At 49.1% G+C, this 12,908-nt stretch overlaps 5 protein-coding genes across 5 annotated transcripts; 2 read left to right on the top strand and 3 right to left on the bottom strand.

Moving 5' to 3' along the window:
* The first annotated feature begins 683 nt into the window (after positions 1 to 683).
* BO79DRAFT_237995 (velvet factor family protein) lies at positions 684 to 2,600 on the top strand. Its single transcript, XM_025684765.1, has 2 exons — positions 684 to 1,155; positions 1,317 to 2,600. The coding sequence occupies exons 1-2, from the start codon at positions 710 to 712 to the stop codon at positions 2,221 to 2,223; spliced, it is 1,353 nt and encodes a 450-aa protein (XP_025539238.1). The 5' UTR covers positions 684 to 709; the 3' UTR covers positions 2,224 to 2,600.
* Positions 2,601 to 3,468: 868 nt separating this feature from the next.
* On the bottom strand, positions 3,469 to 4,644 carry BO79DRAFT_237994 (mitochondrial 54S ribosomal protein bL12m). Its single transcript, XM_025684764.1, has 2 exons — positions 4,310 to 4,644; positions 3,469 to 4,170 (listed from the first exon to the last, which is right to left on the bottom strand). Exons 1-2 carry the CDS (start codon positions 4,541 to 4,543, stop codon positions 3,847 to 3,849), a joined length of 558 nt encoding a protein of 185 aa, XP_025539237.1. The 5' UTR covers positions 4,544 to 4,644; the 3' UTR covers positions 3,469 to 3,846.
* A 249-nt stretch (positions 4,645 to 4,893) lies between these two features.
* Positions 4,894 to 7,038, bottom strand: BO79DRAFT_209303 (chaperonin-containing T-complex subunit CCT8). The gene is made up of 3 exons (XM_025682579.1): positions 6,913 to 7,038; positions 6,400 to 6,770; positions 4,894 to 6,291 (listed from the first exon to the last, which is right to left on the bottom strand). The coding sequence occupies exons 1-3, from the start codon at positions 6,969 to 6,971 to the stop codon at positions 5,012 to 5,014; spliced, it is 1,710 nt and encodes a 569-aa protein (XP_025539236.1). The 5' UTR covers positions 6,972 to 7,038; the 3' UTR covers positions 4,894 to 5,011.
* A 1,110-nt stretch (positions 7,039 to 8,148) lies between these two features.
* BO79DRAFT_255598 (cell wall mannoprotein 1 family protein) lies at positions 8,149 to 8,810 on the top strand (the record flags this gene model as incomplete). Its single annotated transcript, XM_025686142.1, has 2 exons — positions 8,149 to 8,487; positions 8,595 to 8,810. The coding sequence occupies 2 exons, from the start codon at positions 8,149 to 8,151 to the stop codon at positions 8,808 to 8,810; spliced, it is 555 nt and encodes a 184-aa protein (XP_025539235.1).
* Positions 8,811 to 9,184: 374 nt separating this feature from the next.
* On the bottom strand, positions 9,185 to 10,250 carry BO79DRAFT_255597 (beta-ketoacyl reductase; the record flags this gene model as incomplete). The annotated part of the gene is made up of 2 exons (XM_025686141.1): positions 9,185 to 9,868; positions 9,939 to 10,250. The coding sequence occupies 2 exons, from the start codon at positions 10,248 to 10,250 to the stop codon at positions 9,185 to 9,187; spliced, it is 996 nt and encodes a 331-aa protein (XP_025539234.1).
* Positions 10,251 to 12,908: the final 2,658 nt, after the last annotated feature.

The raw sequence follows: 12,908 nt of genomic DNA, 5'->3' as shown, positions 1-12,908 counted from the left end.
AAACACTTGGTATTTTACTGCTTGGCTTAGGGTTAGTACCACGCTCCTGGCCATTCTTCCTCCATCTGGGGTGGTCATCAGACACGCTTACTTCACGTTTCTACAGGGTCACTACTCCAGTTGCTTGCCTTGCCGCTACTTGCGCGCCGGTGTGAGTCGTGCTACGATCTGGTTGGGCAGAGGTGGGCAGTCCCCTTTTCTTTTTCCTCCTTCGTCTTGACTACCTTTTTCCGTGCTTCGGGACCCTCCTCAGACAATTGCTTTGTGGTCTGCCTTTGAGAATCATCAAAGAGAGCTAACATATGCATATCACCTCAGCCAGCTACTTCGGTAGGTTGGAACAACCGCCCACGTCAGGTCATGTTATTTGCACCTTTGGCCTTAAAGGAAGCATCTTAAAACCTACCGCACACAGTTAACCTGTGAACTCTGGAAAATATTTGGCGCTGGGTATACCGTTACGTAGTACATGGCCAATTTGTCCCAGCGGGCTTCTGACCCCTGTCGATTGTTCTTCCCATATCGGGCCTCATTCCACCTTTTCTTCTAAGTTGACCAAACCTTGCTTGACCATTTTGGCGTTCCCTATTGTGGATGCCTAGCCCGCGAACACAACGGGAGATCAGCTTTTGGCACTTTACAGCGAGTGCAAGTCCTAGAAGAAAGAAAAAATTGTACGGACCCCCAAACGTCCGCACAAATTGCATAGATGTCTCGAACCCCGCTACCGCAATGGATGTATCCCGCATCCAGTGGTCAACCGTCGGATGCAAGATCCTACGCCGCTGGTGACGATCACCAGATGTTGACGATGCCAAATCGATTCCACACTCTGGAAGATCCCCCACGCTTCCTCTATCCTGACAATCAGGGCTACGCTCCGACTTATATGCATCCCGCATCAAACTCCAGGGCTCCTTATCACGGCAGAACTTGGGACAGCTTCGCAGACCCCAAATTTAACCCTTCGCCAATACCGGTTGCCAATCATAGTGCCTATCCTCAGTATGGGGCCCAAAGGTCAAATGCCATGAGAGGCGCGGAGTATGCCTCTGCTTCAGCCTCTGTCTCTAGCCCTTATCAGGATTCCCCCAGTTACAGTCGCGGTTCTATTGGTTCTATTTCCGGGACGCGGACAAATGATGTGGAGTCTCAGTATAAACCCCTTTCTTTCTTCAGAAAAAGGCCCTAGTCTTATCTGCCTGGAGTTATGATACCATCATCGTGGTCAAATTTGCATACTCCCGCTATTTCGCCTCGAGCCGTGGTGTTTCGTAACTCCCTTGAGAACTATTGTGCTAATAGGATTTATACAGGTACAGCAGCAGCTCGGCGACCTTTCCAAGCCCCGTTCACTCAGAGGAGAGCTCGGCAATGTATCCTGCGCTCGCACCACCCATAAAGCCCCAGGCACAACAGCATCAGCGACACACCACGTCCAGCATGCCTTCTGGGTTTGAAAGGTTACTTCACCATTCTCCAACTCCATCACCGCCGCCACGAAGAACCTCCACGACATCACGCTATCACCTCTTCATTCGACAACAGCCCCTCGCAGCCCGGGCGTGTGGTGCCGGAGACCGAGACCGCCGCCCTGTAGACCCACCTCCAATTCTGCAGCTGCTATTAACGGACTTTGACCCCAGCACATCAGATGATATCGATATCCTCCAAGATCCGCGCTTTACCGTTGGCTGCTTCCTGGTTCCCGAAACGCGAGGATCGATCTCGTCCGACATGGATGGTGATAGTGCCCTTCGAGAGGACCGTCTCGGAACTGCTCCCGGCCAATCTACACCATTGCTTTCGGGCAAAGCATTTGTCTCACCTTTCTTTGTCGATGAAGATCCTGATCCAACAACTGCCCCAAATCATCCATCAACATTTGATTATCACCTACCGGAACGAAGAGTTCAACTTGCTCCATCAACCTCCAAGGGAGCCCAACAGCCCGCAGCATTCTTCATATTCTCTGATCTCTCCGTACGTACAGCTGGACTGTACCGCTTACAGTTCCGGCTTATGAATTGGGGCCTCGTTGAGGACACGGGCCAATCGATGCCCGTCCTTGCTGAAGTATGGTCCGATCCGTTTCGCGTCTACCCTGCCAAAGACTTTCCCGGAATGCGAGACTCATCACGTCTCACAGAGGGTCTAAAGGAATTAGGCTTTGTCGAACTCAAGACCAGGGGAAAGGGGAAAGGCAAAGGTCGACGGAGGTGACATGTCAGCGAGATTGGATATGGTACGGATGAATGAGTGAACGCAGCGCTGGTCGGGAATCTTACGGATTGGTTTGAACTGCTTCTTTTCCCTTCTTTTCTTTTCTTCCCCCCTCCAGTGTTCTTTCCTCTCTCTCTCCCCATGCCCGCTTGCAAATCATGATCTCTTTTTCTTCCATGATATCTTCACTCGAATCTGGCTTCTAGAAAGATGGCTATGAAAGGTTATATATGATACTGTTACTAGGTTATATTGATGAGATATGGAGTTTGGATAGGGCACTCAGGTGAAAGAGATGCAGGCTGTTAGTTGATATTTATGTTGATGCAAGGATTAGACAGGAAACTATATATGTCACCAGTCATTGCTGCAAAGAGATACAAAGGTCGATACATAGTCTTAGTATATATAAAGACGTCCAAATGTTGCATATGTCCCATCTCTCCCCTACTAGTGATTGTAGTTGGCTGGATTCTGGATTATAGATTGCTATCATCTGAATCGGTAGTACTAGTAGAGTTTTAGACTTCGATTGAAATATCGGCAACACGATGTAATCATGGTAATACTACGTGATTTCTACTTATCTTCACTACTAGTAGTTGCCACGCTCTTTGTACGCCATGTCTACTAGTGCTAATACTACTATCAAATTGTAGAAATTGGTAGTAATCGTACGATCATACAGATCCTGTAGTGCTTGGACATTCAACCAAAGCTAGTAAGAAGTTCAAATATATAATCACTGAAGTTTACATCATTCAATCTCGATATCTAATTACTAACAGTAGCAGAGCAGCACACTAAATTGTAGAAACGACAATAACCACAATAAAGCACCATTGCACTTCTCACTGGTGCTGAAATACAAATTCAAATGGCAATATAGAAGGTGCAAGACGACGTAATGAAGGCGAAGTTGGGTTAACTGTACAGTTCGCTGGGCGGAGTTCAAAGTCGGGCGCGCGCCGTGGCTCCGGCAGGGAAATTCTCATGGTTCGTTCCTGGCCCGCCGGTTCATGGGTTTACTGCAATCGGTAATGACAATTGTCGTAGCAATTTAGTTGTTTGATGTGGCTCAGAGAGATGAGTCTCGGGTTGTATGAAGAGGAGATTATAGCTACGAAATATGGGCGAGGTGGTGGTTTGACAGCTCTCCTAGGACCGATCGTCCAAGCGACAGATCTACCAGTGCTCATGACGTCCCCGTGGGGGCTTTGCACGCCAAAAAAAAGATCCCCTTCCAGCTTGTTTCAACATTGTCCATTCAATGCGATAATAATGTACACTCGCCGCCTTTTTCCCGCTTTCCGGTTTATATCAGAACATTCTTAAGAGATATATGACGGAGAAAAGAAAAGAGATAGGATAAAAACACACAGACAATACATGACGGAATAGAGAAAAAAAGGGTGGTGCGAGACAAAACTCCAGCATGATGAGATGCAGTCCAATCACAACGTCCAGACCATCCACAGGTAGCCTCTCCCTCTTCCCTTTCCCCCCTCTCCGCTCATCCGCTCAGAACGGAGGAGGGGTTGTGGAAAGATGAAAGCTTAGGGTGACCCGGTAGCATTAAAAAAAAAAGTCCCCGAAAGCAGAGAGTAGTATATAGGTCCCAGTTTAGTCCATAGTGGCCTTGGCGCCCACGGCCTTGAGGGTCTCCACGATCTTCTCGGCCTCCTCCTTGGGCACAGACTCCTTCAGGACCTTGGGAACGGACTCGACGAACTTCTTGCTGTCGACCAGGGACAGGCCGAGGAGGGTCTTGATCTCCTTGATGACCTTGGCCTTGGAGGAGGCGTCGACGGACTCGAGCTTCAGGTTGAACAGGGTCTTCTCCTGCTGGGCGGGAGCAGCCTCCTCTTCCTCAGCAGCGGCGGGAGCGGCGGGAGCAGCGCCCATGGCGAAACCGCCAACGGGGAGGTCGGGGATGTTCAGGCGGGTCTAGAATGACAACGTGTATGTCAGTATCGAGCTCAGTGCGATTCGATGAGTGTCAATCCACCACGCTGGATGGGATACAGCCCGAAATGGGCAGGATGCGGAGTTTGCGACACAGGTCCGGGGGAGCAAAACAACGCACCTTCAGGGTGGAGACGAGGTCGGCGGTCTCCAACAGGGTCAATTGGCTGATCTGGTCGACAATCTGGGTGATCTTGGGGTTGGCAGGAGCAGCAGCAGCCTCCGCCTCAGTGGATTGCCATCTCCGGCTGAGTGTGCGCTGGGACAGGTATGTCGTGGGAGCAAGGCGCAGAGAAGCGGTAGGGCGGACGATCTGTCTGCAGCAGCGAGCTGCGGCCTGGGCGGAAACGGACATGATGGACGGGAGGTGAGGGCGAACGGAACGGAAACAGGGAGAGACGTAGGACCGTGAGGGGAGGGTGACCAAGGAAGTGAAGCTGCTCAAGATATCAAATTGCTCGAAGAAGGCCTTTGCGGGAAAAGAAAGTCGAGCGTCGGCCCGGAAAATCCAGTCACGTCACGTGATATGACTGACCGCCCGCCTATCAGTGCTGCTGCTTATACAAGTATACACTCGCTATGATCATCGTTGTTATTGAAGATCTATACATTGTTACAATCATCTGCTACCAATTCAGAATCGAATTGATTTACCCTAATCGGTCCACAGTATCCACTTGAACAATATTACTACTACTACTACCACACAAAGCATTATACACTCCCAGACATGCCGGGTTAGTTGACGTTCATGATTATCGTGTCTATATCACATTTTGAGTTTTAGACCACATTGAATATACCGCTCTCCAACGCCTCAAATTTAGTCCTCATCCCAGTTGGGGTTGGGACCCGGGGGCTTGGGTCCACCCGCCTGTCGAGCAACGATGATCTGGTCGACACTGAGGACTGTGCGGGCGGACTCACTCGCGAGTCTAATGGCCCAGCTCTTAGATGCCAGCAAGTCCAGAATACCTTCATCCACAGTGTCAAGAGTGCCAGTCGAAGAGGGTCCCACATCCAGATCAACACCAGTAGTCCAGTAAGGCTCCTCCTCGGAACTGCCTTCTTCCTCCGACTCCTCTGACGATTCGCCGTTGGCGCTCGTGTGGTGGTGGGCAGTGTAGAGACGAGAGAGGACCTCAGTAGCGTCCAAGCCAGCGGACTCCGCCAGAGTACGAGGGATCACCTCGAAAGCTTCAGCGTACTTGCGGATAGCGTGCTGAGGCAATCCGGGGGTGCGATCGGCGAATGCAGAGATCTTCTCCACAAGCTGAATCTCGGTAGCACCGGCGCCAGGAACCAGACGGGGGTCCTTAGTGATGGCCTTGACGGCGTTGACACCGTCGTCAATGGCACGCTCAACGTCATCCAGGTGGTTCTGGGTGGCACCGCGCAGGACGATGGTAGATGTGCGAGTAACAGCGTTGGAGTCTTCTTGACGGAAAACGGTGACACGGTCTCCGCCAATCTCAGTGGTCTCGACAATGTCAATAGAACCCATCTCATCGGGCATAGGAGCACCCAGACGAGCGAGAGGAGTAGCACCGACCACGCGGCAAAGACGGCGCAGCTCAAACTTGGACAAAATCTTGATGACCAGAATGTTGAAACGGTTCAGGTAGTGCATGGCGAGATCACCGATCGTGGAACCGCAAACAAGGACACGAAGGCCGGAGTCGTACAGCTCCTTGATGGCCGCCTCCAGACGCTCCTCCTCACCCTTCGAGAAGTCCAACATCTCCTGCGCGTTCTTCAGGAGCACAGTACCCTTGGTCTCGGTCTGAGAGATGTCAATGGGGCAGCTGAAGACACCGACCTTGGCCTTCTGTGCCTTCTTGACCACACCATCGGGCTCACGTCCAAGGACCATACCCTTGACAACACGGGACTGTTCCAAGCTACCACCCATGATCTTCACAACGCGGACGTTATCGACGTTAAAGTTGACGGGGTTCTTGGGCAGGACGGCGAGGACGGCCTCGGCAACCAAGGAGGCCAGGATGTCTTCGGTTCCGGACTGCTTGCTGGCGACGACGGTACGGAGAGCCTTGCTCAATTCGGTCTGAGAGCGAAGATCCTGCAGGCGATCAACCTCGAGGCCTAGAGATTAATCCATACGTTAGCAAGTGCGGGAGAAGCGATCAGGATAGCCATTGGACCGGTAGCCCCTGAACGTAGTATAGAACGCATAACCCGAGAACAACCCACCTTCCAGCACCTGAAGAGCGAAGTTCTGAGCCTTCTCATAACCCTGCGTGATATCACTTGTCTTCAAACCCATCCGCAACAATTCTTCGGCCTTCTTCAGCAACTCTCCCGCCAGGATGATGACCATGTTGGTGCCGTCACCCATCTCCGCATCCTGCTGTTGACTGGCCATCACGAGCAACTTGGCAGCGGGGTGCACAACATCCAACTCGCGCAGAATCGTAGCGGCATCGGAGGTGAGGATCATCTTCTGCAGGTGGTTGATCACGATCTTGTTGCGACCGTACGGGCCCAGCGACGTGAGCACGGTCTGAGCGATAGCCTGGCAGGCTTCGATGTTGCGGATAACCGCACCGTCTTCGGCATCATGACTATGAAGAACAGGATGTTAGTCAATGATTCGAATCATCGCCGGATTGTCATGGATTGGCGGTGCCTGATATGAAACTCCCGCCATGCTCGAGGGTCCTGAGGGGCGGGACATTCCACCACGGGGGGATTTGCTTCGCTCACCTCTGATACCCAGGCTTGAAGAGACCAGCCTGGGAGGGACCAGGCATAGACAACGACATGATGACAAAATCCTTCCACTGAAGTTCCGGGAAGAATTAAGAAAAGTAGTAATGGGGGACACTGCCACGACGCTGTCCTGAAGCTGTTCTGGGAATTTTCGACGGAGCTTCGAGACGGTCTGGCGGCGATTGTTTGTTTGGTTTGCACCCGGAGGGGCTCTCTTTCTTTTGTTCTGCTTAGAGAGCAAACCATCACAACAACACATTACTTCTGTGCTTAGGAGACATCATGCTGATCTACTAATATACTGTCTGTGGCGTTCTAACCCATAATTATATACCTGATCATCCAGATCTGCCCCGGTCTCATACACAATCACATACCCTCCCCCGCGCTCGCAATTAGCCTTCAATGTCTATTGCTTCATACAGGGTATCTCTCGCTATTAAGTTCAACAAGCGGACCAGAGAGAAAGCAAGCAGAGATGCAGTGAGGGTATCGATCGAAATTCTCCGGAGCAGTGATGAACATCATGCAGGGCGCATACTCCCCAGCCTCTCGAATTTGTGCTCTCTTATAAGTGAGCGCGGAATCATTCTCCAGTTGCCGTCTTCTCAATTAAGACCCCCTTCAGTGAGGCTTTGTCAGGCACATCATACAACCTTCCGCCTTTTTGTATCTGAATATTTGTATTTTGGACCCACAGCACAATCATGAAGGCTATGAAAGCCATACATAGTGTAACAATTTCTACTTTGATCTCTACCCTCAGCTCTGTCAACGGGACACCAGAAGAACATGACATTGACTGATGCTCTCTCTAACATTTGCGGTGGCCTCCAATCAGTGCAATTATCTAACTTGACATACCTGGCGCATAGTGAATCCCCTATGCCATTACCGCATTGCGAACCCCCCTTCATACCTTTCCCCCACACTTCTACTGCACCTCGAATGACAGGATGAACATAGCTGAGCTGAACTCCGTGGACATTATTCCTATCAACTAGTAGCCTACCAAGTGGATAACGCCCATGTACTCGAATGTAAACAAGTCCTGTCAACCATAGTAATGATGCGCAGCACTCAGAATATAAACCAGCCCCTCCCCTATACTCCGTACCCCAAACTATCCCAATTGAACTACTATCTCAACACCCCATTCCGCCTTTCAATATCAACTCCAACTCCTCCAGAAAGAAGCTAACCCCAATCTCAATCATTGGAACAAAAAAAATGCACCTCCCACTCAACTTATTCCCCCTATTTACCTTATTATTCATCCTCATACCCGCCCAAGCAAGCCCCCATGCCACCACCATCCAATCCGACCACAACAATCTCCTAAACTGGGTTCAGAACACCAACAACCGCCTCAGCAACTTCGATGGTAGCATCTCGAAGGGATTCCCTCTACTTCAAACAGCCTATGAGATGTACCAGCTCACCAAGAACCTCGAAACCCATACGCAAAACACTCCAGCATTTGACGATGAGGATAGCGCTACCCTATACAATGGAACAGTCGAGTTCCGAACGGCTGCTTCGGATCTTGTTAATCGGTTTGCTACTAAAGTGTGTATCCTACTAATACTACCTTTCACTTTTTCTTCTTCTTTATATATCCTACACAGGACCAGGATTGTGACGTGACTTACATTGTGAAATTGATGTTGTTTTAGGTCCCTCACTTTCGCAACATGAATGCATTGCCCGTGGCTCGCAAGCTCCTTCAATACGTTCATGATAAGAATGCGGCCACTGTAGATAATATGGCATCGAAGGTGACGGAGCCTCATCGAGAGCCGTTTAAAGATGCAGCAGGTGATATTGATGATTATTATTCTGCTGCTTTTCGTACTATGGATGCGGCGAATGGGGACACTTCTGGGAATTGATGGGTAGCTTAGCTTGGCTTGCATGGGAGAAATGCAACCCTTTTGACAGCTTTGACAAGGAATGTAATGTTTAATGTGGAATTTTTGAAAAGAATGCTAGTCTGAAATGGTGGCGTCTAAATTGGAATAGACGAGACTATACTACGTACACTGTCTCTTTTCGGTGTTGAAAGACATGCCATGCTGTATCCGCTAGTTCAGGTTTACTCCGCTAGCACCCTAAGTTTCTCCCTCACACGATCGATAATCAACTGCGAGAAGCCCTTCACTGTCTCTACTGATGATATCTCGATATGTTTCACCTTGACATTTAACCGATTGCGGGCCCAGGCCCGGAGTTCAATCGCAACCAGCGAATCAATGGGAATGTGCGATTATCTCGTCAAGTCCGGTACACCGCCGCGTTTGAGGTCCATGGGCATGAGTGAGGTGCCTATCTTTCGAATGATGAACACTGCCGCTTCTGGCTGATCGAGCATCGCGGGACTGGCGTGGATCTTGGAGATGAAGTCGGTTAATTCCTCATCTGACGTTTCATCCTTGGTCTTGGTTGTGGAGTCCATATTTTTTAAGGTCGAGTAGCTACCAAACATGTCATGGAGGGAGGGGTTGCTATAGATTGCTCCCAGGGAAAGATGGTGTGGATCTTGAACTGCGAAGTTCTGGAGCAGCGCAGGGTCTTTGCTGTGTTTGATGAGAAGATGCACGACGTTTAGCAGATCCTGTTCGCGCACATAGCGTACGCCCAGGTTGTCGAAGTCTCGCTGCAGTTTGGGTTGCCGGCTCACATAGCCAATCTCAGCAATCGGTCCCAGGTCAAGAACTGATGCAGGTTGTCCCAGGCTGTGTCGATACTTGGCTAATCCTACAAGGAATGTGTTTGCTGCGGCATAGTTCGCTTGGGATGGTAATCCGTATATGCCTGCATTGGAGCCGAACATGAGGAAAAATTCCAGAGGAGTGCTACCCAGTGCTTGGTGGAGGTTCCATGTACCGTGGACTTTGGGAGCTAGAAGGCATTGCCAGTCCTCGTAGGACATTTCGTGCAGTACTGAGTCCTGTGGTATTTAGTTAGCTTGAGAGAGAAAGAGAGAGATAGACGGGCAGGGAACTGCTGTGACGCTTTACCTTCAATGCCAGTGCAAGCTGGATCACGCCGCCGATTTTTCGAGGGCTTTGGGAAATAGCTCTATTCACATCATCGGGATTTGCTACGTTTCCTTGCACCGCAATAGGCTGGCATCCCATACATCTGAGCTCCTCGAAAAACCCCTTATGGGCTTCTGTAGTTCCCGAGTTAGGTGATAGGAACACAAGGTATCGTGCACCGTTACCGGCCATCCATCTTGCAATGGCCTGACCCAACCCTCCGAGGCCACCAGATAATAGATAATCTTTCTCTGACGAGAATTCGGGGGTTGCGAGGAATATGGCACTCATTGACAAGGTATTGCACCTTCTCTTCGCTGCCCACTGTTGTCAAGAACGCTATGCGAGATTTCTCATGCATGCCCAGCCTCCTGACAGATTTTGCTGCTTACTTATCCTTAGGATAAGTTCTCCGCTACGCAACGGAATATCATTTCTAATGTCTCTCCTTCGAAAGGTTGTGTTATGGATCCCCGCGATCGGTAGGTAGTATAACTAGCCCTTCCGTCCAAATCATACTTTCGCATTTCCTCTTTGACTCATATAGCAGTCTCGATAGTATGCTGTGTGGTAGCATTGATTACAACTCTACGAATGCGGTCAGAAGTAGCTGAGGGGATCATCTTGATACGATAATACTACAGCAGCAGCCCAGGAAGAGGCCCTACGATTCATATTATCTCATCTTTCAGAAGGAAAGGAAATTATGCTATAACCAGCAAATTGACTCGAATAATTCAAGCTATCTGAAGCTAATTCCATAAGGGAATCGGCCATGGTATAGATCAGATATCAAATGCCCTTCAATTAAATAGTCAACCGTTATAAGCCCAGTCGATATTTGTTCTCTGTCTATGGGGTATTGCTCTGACGTGATAAATCCGTTGTTAGACGTCGCATGTGATACCAATTTGTATCCTGGAAGATCCGGAGTTATGATCCACACTTCAATGGGGACTGTTATCAACAGAACTGTAGAGTGGTTGTGGAGTGCCCCTTCAACTCTTATGTCCACGCTCAGCACGTCATCGGGGATACTCCCGAGTTCCCATGCCTCCCAGGCCTAGACACCCCGTTGTTTATGATTGTCCTTCACTTCAATGAATAGGAGACCCATCAATGAGACATCTTCGTCAAGGTGGTATCCTTCTGTCGACGCTGTGGGTAAGGGCAGGTCTTGATTATCGGGAAACCTTTCGACATTGTAGCGTGTATCAGGAATTTCGCAAGAACGTTTGAGTTGGCTTGTTTCTTGTCAGGCTTCGAAGACAACTCCTACTATTTCAGTATAGAGCTAGGGCATAGGAATTGCAGCACGAAACAAATGTCAAAACACCTTGCAGGTACGACGGCAGATACGTTTCCTGAAGTCACGAGGATAAGCTAAGAGCTTGCAGAGCCCATCTGATTATCAACGCAATTCCTTTTAGCTCATAAATAAGTAAGCGACACGGTAAGAATGACTTTCTACGTCCCCGAAGGTGCCGAAGCGAACAGATATCAAGAGTACGACGAGAGACGTAGCAGGCTCCCCAAGTCCTTATGGCTGTACCGGCCCAATCCTTCACCTGACTGGCTTTCTTGGAGATAGCGGCTCATTCTCGCCTCGGGATTGAGCTGGACGACGAGGTAGCTCCTCATTCTTCAAGAGTCCGTTATTTGAGGTAACGAGGGAAATGAACTTGTATCCCGGATGATCCGTGAGCATGGTCCACACTTCAATTGGCACAGTTAGTAACACGACGGTCGAGTGGCTGTGGAAAGATCCTTCCACTTTAATATCAACGCTCAGCACATCATCAGGAATCTTTCTGAGTAGCCAGGCCTCCCAGGCCTTGACAACCCGTTGCTTAGGATTGTCCTTCGCTTCAATGGATAGAAGAACCTGTTCGTGAAATGAAGAGGTTTGGGGAGTATATTACTGCTCTTAAATGGCTTCAATGTGATGCTTGGATGATCGCGTCAAGGAGAATGCATCAAGTATACTGGGATTTGACTTTTGAACGCATTCCAATAGAGACGGGCATAAAGTGATGCACGAGCAGGCTAACCTCTTTATTGTAATCCTCTCCCCATTTTTAGCGAGGGCATAACCAATTCTTCGCAGTTATACCCATAGATTCAACTAAGGAAGCCTAACAGCTCTGCTTTTGAGTCTGCAATACCATCTCCATCTACTTTACGGCGCATTGAAAGAACCTCAACATTATTCGTAATCACCATCGGAGGCAAGCGGATTGTTGACGGCTGTTTGAAGGTTCGTCGCTCGGTTTTGCAGACTGTGTTCGTTTGGAATAGTCAACCAACATTGTACGGGCCCGATTCCGCCCATGGTGTACATTCTCTTTCGTAAGGCTTCGGCACTATTCAGGTCTTCATTAATGAGATACCCTCCTGCCGGAACATACCCTTAATCGCCTGTGGCGATGCTTGTTCGTTCTCTGAGACATTCGTAGCTCAATTGAATTTGAGTCTAGTTGTTCAACATCCGGAGTTCGAGGTATAATAAAAGATCTATAAAAGACTGTCAAAGCTCTACCAAGTAGACCAAAACGATATATCGCGGCTGCTGAGAGCAGCGGAGAGATATGTCCCAGACAAAATCTCTTCTATATAATAGGGGTCGGTGCTTGTAGGGAAGATGTAAGGGTTCAAGTTGAAAGGTAGAGACAGAGGTAAATATATATAAACAACCAAGGGAATGGTGAAGTGACATATTCCCTATCATGAAAACATTTAATTTCTTCCCAAGTGATAATTCGTCACTATTCATCAAATATTGGCATTCAAATCGCTAAGCTTAGCGTCACAATATGGTCTATTAAATTTGAAGATTAGCATTCACGAAGCTTCAAGCTACAGTCATATAATTGAATGAAATCAGAACTGTGTGGATAGGTGGCACTCATGATAGCATGTTGAATCTCTCTTGAACTAAGCGATATATCG

This window comes from Aspergillus costaricaensis, assembly GCF_003184835.1.
Source record: "Aspergillus costaricaensis CBS 115574 unplaced genomic scaffold BO79scaffold_17, whole genome shotgun sequence".
Classification (NCBI taxonomy): Eukaryota; Fungi; Ascomycota; class Eurotiomycetes; order Eurotiales; family Aspergillaceae; genus Aspergillus; species Aspergillus costaricensis.
This window is presented reverse-complemented; position numbering and strand designations above follow the sequence as displayed.